Here is a 10,670-nt window from a genome sequence, read left to right as displayed (position 1 = left end):
TTAACTAAGCTGTTTATTGTAAATTTTCCCCCATAAAACTTGTTACCCGTTGTCAGAGAGGGCCTGGAATGGTTTTCAATCAACCGTGACGATGACGTTAACACAAAACAAAGTCATGTTATGAGTAGGTTATTCGTCGTGCCATCTCTTAAATCGCCACCTTACTACCACAAAAACAGCCATTTATACAGAAGACGATTATAATCATTACATTCACACGAAATTTGAAAGAAAACAATTCCGCAATTTGGTGTTTTGAGCCAGTCAACTTACTGTTGTATTCCTCTCACTGGCGCATGCACGCGCCATTTGACTTATTTTTTTGCATGCTTACCCATGCCAAATATAGCCAGGGTTTGAAAGATAAACACTCTGATGAAATTCCAAGCAAAGGAGAAATAAGGCTCTGACAGATGCACGGGAGAGACATTAAAGATAATGCAAGTTTTTGATTTTCACTTTTGGGGGATCGCCATATGAGCTTCAATAACTCATGAATTATTAAACAAAATCAAATGGAACTTTGATTATATCGTTTTGAAAGATAATTATAAAAGTTAGATAGGAAAACTAAAAAATATTTTAAGAAAAATAAATTTAATTCACCCCAAAAGTTTACCCTGCGTTTCTTTTTCCTTTCAGTATAGTTGGAGGAAGACAACTTCTTTAAACATATTGCATTTAGCATGTAAGATATTTGTCAGAAATTGATTGTTGTTAACACTATTTTACACATTTATATTTTAGGTTATGTTGACTGTTGAAGGACAAGTAAATTTTAAAACTCTCCAGGACATGATATACAAGGCTGTGAAAGTTCCTCCCGAGAGACAAAAAATAAGGATCGGATTTCCTCCCAAGGAATTAAAAAGACCTTCAGACTCTGATATTAATGAGCCAATTCCACTCGCTCACGGAGACAAAATATCACTGGAAATCCTTCCAATGATTCATTCTTTGTCTGATTCAGGAGCCGAGAGTTCACATCACGAGCACAAAGGTAATTCCTAATGTGTTGCTTTAATTTAATTTTATAGCTCACCTAAGTTCAAGGCTCATATAAAATTTCAAGTAGAGAAACAACTATTACATTTATGAGCAAACAATGAATTTCCAAATTTATTATTACTATATCATTATGATATAGAAATGTTTGGTCAATATTTACTTATTAGTTCTTTTGTATGGTACTTCATAGTGAAAGACTTCTAAGCATCTGGAAAGACTGTGTATATGTAAATGAATATGGATTTTTATGATTAATCTAAAAAACTTATGCATGTATCAAGTTCAACTTTAAGATTAATTTGACCCAGCTATACTACTGTTTACTATTTTTTATTTACATCATCTTTTATTCGCGATTCATCAGTTTGTGATCAATCCACAAAGATTAATTTTCACAATTGAAGAAACATTTCTCGTCAAATACTAAGCAAATTAATGATCTGTTCACAGCAATTAATACTCATGAGTTTAATAGGTTGCAGAACTCGTGGATATTTCTTTCACCTGAATAATAATTGGGCTACAGTATCTATGCACAAAAATAATATTGTAGACTTGGACATACTTGTAATATACATGTATGAGTTGTGTAAAGTTTTTATGCTGTATACATGGTATAGCTCTGAAACGCAAGTTTTGTAAAGTTTTTCTATTGCATTACAGCTCTGAAACATTCCGCCTCTGCTCCTGTCAAACACAAACAAAAATGGAGCAATTTTGAAGAGGACATCCACCATACACCAGCATTTGAGCCATTGCTTCAGAGTTTCCATGATCAAGCCGGTGAGAAAATTGGAGATTATGAAAGAAACAATGAGATTGTGTATTTTTATACACACAAAATTATTTTTTCATTTACAGTCCCAGGCATTTCCAATAAAATCTGGACCAATAATTTTAAGATGAAGTATTCATATTTCAAGTATATTTTCTGGAACATTTTGTCTTACATCTACTTTTTGGAGGTTACAAAGTTTGACATAAATTTTGAATCTGTGTACAAATTGTTATGCATGTCACTGAAGAGGGATTTACTTTTTCTCAAAAATAGGTAGTAACAGCCTTGATGCTGCAGTTGCCTCCCTTACCATCATGGCTACCCTAAAAGGTCGTGACCTTTGGACACATGTACAGACCATGCCTCATTTATTTTCTGTGGGTGGATTATTCTACAAACAAGTGGAGCGTGACCTAGGATTAGTAGATGGCAAACACTGCACATTACCCACTTTACCTGGAAAGGTAAATACCGTGAAATCACAAATTTTTGTGGGGGGTTAATTTCGTTGTTTTCGAAGTATGAAGAGACCCACAAATTCATGTTCACCATGAAATGAAAAATGTTACATACATAACTACTCAACAAATCCCCTCAAACTAAAAGTTTTTACTCAAACCATTAAAATTTGACCCCACAAAAATATGTGATTTTACAGTATTCTAGTAAATAAGACTGATAATTTAACGGTAAGACTTGTCATTACATGTGCTGAAAATGTTTCTAAGAGGCAATGCATTTTATCTCACCTAAGCTAAAGTCTCAAGTAAATTTTTTGTATCAGAGTTGAGCCATAAATAAATACAGTACATGTATATGAATGATGATCAGATTTTAACTGGAAACCTTGAAAAGAATGATTGAAATGACAGTTGTATTAAACACATTTTTTTGGCAATAATTTTGATGAAGTTTGAATTCTTTTCAAGGTATTCAGATATAATGAGGCAGAGAACAGACTGGAACTGTGTATGGAACCCTATGGACATTTTCAAATTGAACCTGGGGTGGAGAACAAAGCCCAAGAATCCAGACCTATTTTTGGCTCTCAGAGTGAAGGGTCATTTAGTGCATTCAGTGGAGCAGTTGGAAACAAGAGCAAGCAGACTGCATTCACAGGTCAAGGACACTCACTGAAAACAATGCCTGACATTGAAAAAATGCCGGAAGACATCCCAGAAAACTTACACCAACACGTACGCCACTCACACACTCTCTGTAACCCCAATGTCCACCAAGAGTCCATTGCTGAGGAGCCAGAGGATCAGATGGGAGTTGATCCAGAGAAAACTAGGGGTGGAGGCGGGAGTGGAGGGGAGGGGTACCAGAGAATAGGGCCTGGATACAGTGTTATCAGTCATTCTAACGAGAACCAGACAAACAAGTCTGTCCAACAGTTTAAAGACCTTGCAGAGAGCATTGAAAGAGCAATGAATGAGGACATATGTAAAATTGATGAAGAGGTAAAAAAAGCACTTGTTTGAAAAGCAACCACTTTCAAAGTACATATTCAAGATAATGTTGAGCATAATATCTTTATAGTATGCCTGCATGTAGGTGAAGCAAGAGTGGCACAGTTTGCCAAATGATGATGTACCTTAGCTGTTAATCAAAATCAGAAAAAAAACCCATTTCATTTCCTTTTGCAATCTTTTCATTATTTTGCATTGCAGAGTATTTGATAATCAATGTTCAACAGTATCTGTAATATTCAATTGCAGTATATTCCACTGTTTTTCTGTACATGAATATTTAAATTTTTGTAACTGTATACTTGGAAGTTTTTGGCCAATTTCACTTTTGCCCTGCCACAAACTGATTTTAAAACTGTTGATTTAATAATGTAGACTTTTTTATTTCTTAGTTAAATACAGTCACATTTGGGTATGGGCTTACTTCAATTTCCATAAAGTTGGTCAAAATTGATATAAAACTTAAAAAGGTGAAATTAAACACTATACAGATTACAAGTATATGTTTTGTAAGTTTGAAACAAAAATTCTGAATTCTATAGATTCTGATCAAAACAAAATTCGTCTGCTTATTGTAGATGGAGAAACTTGATGAAGAAGAGAGAAAAAGCAGAACATCTAGCATCAATTCTCCACAGAACACAGCAAGCCAAGAGGACAACATATTCTTTAATGAAGACAAAACAGAATCTACAGCAGAAGAAAAGATGGAGGTCACAGGAAGTGAGGAAGGGAGACAACCAATGTCAACCTCAGCAGACGACCAATCAATTTCATGAGTGATTAATGAAAGTTGAATATGATTTAACTGGTGGTTAAAACTCAACAAGATTCCTGTTTACCGGTATCTAATTCAAAACTGACTAATTCATTTGAAACCTTTTGATAGTTTCAACAAAATGTGAGCAATTACATGTACATGTAGGCTCAGTAATTTAAATGCTCTAGCTGTTCTAAGCTTTTAAGATTTATTGTATGTATATTAAATTTTACAGCAATGAGAGATAAAAAAAAAGAAGTGCTATTTAATATAAAGACATGTAGATGTTTGAAATATTCATCATCTGCAATATATAAATCTTTGATCTGCTGTTGATGTATCTTTTTTTACTTCTGTATTTCAGAGCTAAGCACTGAATGTTAATTTTTATGTTCAATTTTAAAAGTAATAATTAATGATTAGTACTGTGTGCATGGCATAACGAATGTTTATTTGCCAAGTTTAGTCTCTCTTACTAGGAAAAAGAATTAAAAAATATTAATTCTGTTGTATAATGCATGACACGATTTGTCGGTTGTATTTCACATGTGTACAGAATTACTATGTCATTTTCCCCAGAAAATCACTTCTATAGTATATAATTAGAATAGAAGAAAACCAGACCATTGTATCTTTGTAGTATTGTAATGATAATAATTTTGCATACAGTAAGTAATTTGCCATAATAAAGTTGTCTTTCAGTTCACACCTTATAAACTGTAGTGGACAGTGTACACACAATAACCTACAAACTTATGTCTGTGATGTGAATTTGGAAAGCTAGTTGTAAATAAATCATTTGACATTGTCTTTATCATTCTGTGGTCTTCATTTCAAGAAAGTAGTAGACTTGCGCATATGAATGCATGTAAAATTGGCATTTTCCTTTGGAGAGGTTCAACAGATCTTGATACCAGTAATTCAATGAAAGATTTACTTAAAAAATCCAACTGTATTTTTTTCAAGTCCATTTGTATATATCAAAGCTTTTTTTTTGGTTCCAGCAAGTTGTAGATAAAAATTCATTTGGTGTTAAAAGGAGGATTTCTGACTAGATGAAACATTAAAAGTATATATATATAACTTATATGCCTTATATATTTAGATGGAAGTGATCAAAAGATCATATTTTTCTTTTCTCTTCACATTTGTACAACTGGATATGGTAAACTGAGTTTGAAATCTAGCAGGGACTATATTTTTTGTCGAGTTTAAGCTTGGCCACTGCAAGTGTTTTCTTGTTCTTATGAGGAAGTTTTGTGAATATATTCTCTGCTTTACACATATAAAATCACATCTGCCAAGTAAGTAAGGGATCACAATTAGTGCCCATCGGAATTCCAATAATTTGTGTAAAGACGTGATCTCCGAAGTCTTACGTAAACTGATGTTTTTCAGAATTCTTTTGATATCAAGTTTAGAGTAAATGTGTAAAATCTATGTGAATTTTAAGGATGTAATTTTGCTCATGACCACTCACAAGATGTGAAAATTTCTGATTTTCGTTTTCATCGAAAAAGTGGTTTTCTATAAAGAAGCCTTCTCAGACAGTATCTGCTGATTAAAGAGAAATTCGCCAAAGTTGGATGATATTCTTTTATGGCATGCATGAATTGGAATAAATTCATTTGAAACAATTTTCTTCAAAAGTTGGCATCAAAATTTGTTTTGACGTAGTCCAGGCATCTGATTGGTGGATATTTATCTGATCCGTCTGTACACGTAATAATGGCGTCATCGTCAGGAACGACAAAAAATGAAATTGACTGCCTTGTTTTCTCTCTGTCCTTAACTTCTTGTGGTACAACAACTCTGTGTTTCTGGGAAAAAAAAGAGATTTTATTTTTCAGCAAGAAATGTGCAATATTTTTAAAATGTGTCCAACGTAAGGTTCGGGTAAAAACAAGTTACATGTTAGGAATGTTACTACAGGACTGTAATTCTCACAATGTTCACTTTTTGAGTTAATTTCAAGTAAAGTTCATGGGCCTTCACTATGTACGATTTATTTAATTAATCAAGATAATCTTAGAATTATTATTACGCTGTATATAATTATTAACGTTCCATGGGCTGAAATTTTTACCGTAGCCTTTAATGTATCAGCACTCCATCTTTGCATCATATCTCCGATGTTCATAACGATTGTACCCTCAACGGGCGGCACAGGGTGGTATTCATCACTAGGACCTTTTGCCTGTAATGATTTAAACATACATGTACAGTGAAACGTGTCTTATCTGATAAGTCTGTGTTGGAATAGACAGGGTGTTGGATTGCACAGTGTTAAGAAACATGGAAAATAGTAAGACAGGAACAAAATTAAATGTCGGAATTCACAGTGTGTCAGATTACAAATGTGTCGGATTAGACAGTTTTCAGTGTGTGTTCATAGCTAGCTGCATAAGCAAATGAAACTGTTGATTATGTTGAAAATTTACATATTTTCCCCTTACTTCTAGACCTGATACATCGTCTTGAAATAGAAATGTTACGGTGCCATAATCCGAATGTTCTCCACATCTGGCCTGGTCCTTCTTTATCTCTGCAAAATCAAAATTGTTTTATGTTCATGTGGAATGAAAAAGGGGAATAAAACACAAAGTGAACGATTTCATAAACCCTGCAAGCAATACCAATCGTGACAAAAACGTAAACCCTGGGAAATATCAGAAGTTGAATCCGATGCCTAACAGGAGCAAACATCCCGTGTCAACTAATCACAATCATTGTTTTGATCAAAAATACTAGTAATTGGTAGATTCTCCTTAGGATAAATTTCTGCTTTATAAGAATAAAAAACTGGTAAGCGAACAAATAAAAATGTTATAAACAGAAGTTGAATATGCGCTAATTGATCACTCATAACTTTGAAACCTCAAACATTCACACGAAAAAGAACCTCCAATAATAAGATTTACTCTTTCTAGAACCCAGAATTGTGAGCATTGTAATGATTTTCATTCGTTCTAGCTATAAATTTTAATATTTTGTACAATGAATTTATAAATTGGTAAATATTTAGACTTACCTTTGAGAGGTGGGTAGTAGTTTGATCTAAGCATTGTGTTATTTCCCTCGACACATATTCCTCTGTGAAACTGTCTCAAGTATTCTCTGTCCTGGAATGTAAACCATTTGTTCTTGTATTTAGAATAAAGTTATGTTACACAAATTGTTTACTATGATTGTCTTTTATTAACAATATTTTCACGTACCTTGTTCAATCCAGTAGAGAGAAGATCCAATATCCGCCATGCTAATTTTGTACACGTAATGTACATTTCTTTGAATGTGGAACTTATTTCTGGTGGCATGTTTTTGGGCATTGTCTGAAAAAACCCCAAAGACATTACTTATTATCCATAACCTCATAGTAGCGTGCACAAGATACTTCTCTCGGACAGTCGCCTACGTGTCGCAATGGTAAAACTCTAGGTCTGATATAGAGTCGAGGAGTAGAGATCAAGTTGATCCATACGTCGTGGGTTTGAATCCAACTGTAGGAGTCCTAGAAACGGTCCTTTGGGTATAATACCTTGTACACTGAGGCCCCCTGTCGCACACAGTACGCTATCAGATGGCACGATAAAGATCCTCCTCTGCTAAAAGACCCTAAGTAGCGAGTGCAGGTCCAAATTTGCACCCTCTTCCTGCAAGTGGTGGCCTCTCAATAAAGTGATGATTCTCAAAGGGACGTTCACCGTTTAAATGTTTTAAATTTCATTTTTAAAGGATGACTTGCGTACTTTTAAATAAAAAAAAAATCAGTTTCAGTCTATAGGTGAAGTCTGTATCACTGCTGTACATATGTGCATTTCTAGGTGACCTAGCGAGAACTATAGATTGAAGGATGCATAAACAATACAAGCCAATCAAATTAATACATGTACATGTATGTCCTATCTACGATGTTTGGTCCTGGGCTAGCAAGAAAATTCTCAACTTACACCATCCTTGGAAACTAGCATAGTGTAACCTTCTCGAGCATCAGAAACTGGTCTGTCATGATTGACTCTGTAGAGAACAAGACGACCAATCACCAGCGTGTCATTTTTCCAGCTATGAGGTCAGTTCTACTTGGAGCTACGTGAATTATATATTTTATTTTTTGGCGAGGAATCTATGTTAATTTCTGCATTGTAAATATCTTTATTTGATTAAGTTTGATAATAGAGTTATAAAGATATACAGAATTTAATTGATATAATGTAATTTCTTCATTATATTAAATTACTACTTAATTTATTTTTCTAAGTACATCAAAAGTTGTGTTTCAACATTTCTCTTACATTTATTTGATTGGTCAAGTCCATTACCTCTAAAAGAAGCAAAGATTGAAAAAAAAATGAAAGAAATCAAAAAAAGCTTGAATACTTCTCTTCCTCAAATGAGATATAGCCGTGAAATTCTCCTCGAGGAATGGCGTATTTTTGTTTTATTTCTTCTGATTGATCAAAAAACGTTTTAGATGATGTAAACACGTCACTGATCTACAAAACAGAAGATGTGGTATAATTTAAATAATTATAAAATGAAAAAATACATTTTTATAGAAAATATTGATACTAGAAAATTAAATTCAGTTTACTTCATTTATTTATTATCTGAATCTTTCTTTTATGAATTTATTAAATGATATTTATGTAGATAATGAACAATTATCAAGCTCAAGGGTCAATTAAAACAATTTCGAGAGCAGAGCAACAGCTAGAGGCCTCTAAAACATCAGAGGTGGGATCAGGTGCCATGGAAAGGCAAGAAAACTCTTTTAGTTGCAAATAATGGCCTAGCAATATGGGTACTGGGTATATATTGCTGCATAAGTAAGGGAAGTTGACGAGAGAAAAGTATCATTTTAATCACAAAAAAAAATGATGTTAGGTAACCACTGATGTGTTTTTCTAGTAAAATTTCTAAATGCCAGTAGTAAATTATCAGGGTACTTGGCTACTTCTGTGTGCAATAGGAATATTTTTTGACAAAATATTTTTGCAACCGATCAGTGACAAGGTAAGTAAATCCAGTAATTACTGACCAATTGTTCTGGTATTCCATGATTTTTCAAATAGACAAAGCCAACGTCTTGAAAAGCATGGCATATCTCTTCGGCCAGTTTACGTAGTGTAGAGGTGTCCACTTCCTTCTCTGTTCCCAATAATGAATATGGCGCCAAATTAACCACTGGAATCATTTTTTTATATTAGTTGGATCTCTAGCTGCAAGTTAAAAATGGGCCTTAGATATTTTTTTCTCATAAAGCGCAAAGTCGATGTTCGGGTGAGATAAAAAAACAACAACAAACAAACCAAGAATGCCAAGCTGAATTGACGATGAGTTCCAAAACAATAGTTTTTTAACAACAGACAACGACGAAAAAACCTTAATTTTCATAATCTTCAAATTTTAACTTTGATAATGTAACAAAATGCTGTTTTTCTGGGGGAAAATGTTCTATTTTTGTTATTTTATTGAGACAAAATTATAATTTTAAAAAAAAAATCAATTTACACCTCAGTCTCACATTGCGAATTGACAAACAAACAGGGTGTCCGTAGAAAAGTGGGTGGTGGAAAAAGCTTTACGATTGTATACTATATACAATGTAATACAACACTGGAGTTTTGGTCCCTCCGCAATTACATGTATAAAATTTGATGACCTTTCTTGGGAAGTTGGGGTTGTTAAGCATTTTTGTAAGATTGTGCTTACTTAAATGAAATTATTACCTATGAATCTGAGAAATGTTTTAAAGGAAGAATTGTCAAAATCTAAGAGAGATAATCAAATAAAACCTTTACGCTAATAGTGCATTTTATGAAGAAAAATTCTAATAAGTCAATGTGTAAATTGCGTCCCAGGATGGTTGTAAACATATCCTCCACCCCCACCCACAAAATTCTAATAATTGGGTTTACATAATGCACCAGTGTGATAAAAAACTAAAAGATGTTTCAAACCAAACCAGTATATAAGTACGCCCGAACTGACACCAAGCCATGAGAAGACATAAAATGTTGGCCTTACTCATGTTACTCTAGATAGTGCAGTGTTTAACGAAATGAAGTCTTTTCTCTGTTCCTGTTCACATTCGTGTGGAGTAACGACTGGTTTTATTCGACCTTGTATTCATTTTTAGTCATGTTTCTTATCCTCGCACATATTGCATATATTTTAAATCTTTAATCTTACCTCATCCATCTGGGTCTATTTCAGAACTTCCTACATTTTCGGTAAGTGTTCCGCCATAAGAAAAGACGACCTACTTAGCTGTAATCAATTGTGCTAGACGGTGGTGAGAGTTTTATGTGTCAAATCCTATTCGCCTAACGGGAATATCTGCGTTTCTTTTTCGGCCGTTGACTAAATGTATATACGAGTCGTTATAGGCCAGAAATTTGTGTGTGCTTGTGAGTTTATATTAATTTTTTTTTTTTTTTTTTGTGTTTTTTAATAAACATTTGTCGTATTTATTTGAAGATAAGTTCTTGATCACTGGTCTGAAAAAAAAAATTAAGGATGAATTAAATTATTTTGATAAACAAACCGGTGCATTTGAATTAAAGTCACGTCCGTCCATACGAGTACCATTTCTGGTCTCAGTCGTGACTATGAATTAAGTGAGATTAAAAAAAAAAAAGGAAAAAGAAAT

At 33.6% G+C, this 10,670-nt stretch overlaps 2 protein-coding genes across 2 annotated transcripts; one reads left to right on the top strand and one right to left on the bottom strand.

Moving 5' to 3' along the window:
• Window positions 1–712: 712 nt before the first annotated feature.
• Window positions 713–4,828, top strand: LOC134273713 (deubiquitinating protein VCPIP1-like). Its single transcript, XM_062755916.1, has 5 exons — window positions 713–1,000; window positions 1,672–1,791; window positions 2,060–2,250; window positions 2,716–3,249; window positions 3,837–4,828. Exons 1-5 carry the CDS (start codon window positions 751–753, stop codon window positions 4,035–4,037), a joined length of 1,296 nt encoding a protein of 431 aa, XP_062611900.1. The 5' UTR covers window positions 713–750; the 3' UTR covers window positions 4,038–4,828.
• A 767-nt stretch (window positions 4,829–5,595) lies between these two features.
• On the bottom strand, window positions 5,596–10,281 carry LOC134273714 (uncharacterized). The gene is made up of 9 exons (XM_062755917.1): window positions 10,211–10,281; window positions 9,057–9,237; window positions 8,396–8,511; window positions 7,969–8,035; window positions 7,237–7,350; window positions 7,050–7,140; window positions 6,475–6,563; window positions 6,105–6,215; window positions 5,596–5,838 (listed from the first exon to the last, which is right to left on the bottom strand). The coding sequence occupies exons 2-9, from the start codon at window positions 9,210–9,212 to the stop codon at window positions 5,662–5,664; spliced, it is 921 nt and encodes a 306-aa protein (XP_062611901.1). The 5' UTR covers window positions 9,213–9,237; window positions 10,211–10,281; the 3' UTR covers window positions 5,596–5,661.
• Window positions 10,282–10,670: the final 389 nt, after the last annotated feature.

This window comes from Saccostrea cucullata, unplaced genomic scaffold, assembly GCF_032062105.1.
Source record: "Saccostrea cucullata isolate Sc308-1 unplaced genomic scaffold, CSIRO_AGI_Scuc_v1 ctg8066, whole genome shotgun sequence".
NCBI lineage: Eukaryota > Metazoa > Mollusca > Bivalvia > Ostreida > Ostreidae > Saccostrea > Saccostrea cuccullata.
This window is presented reverse-complemented; position numbering and strand designations above follow the sequence as displayed.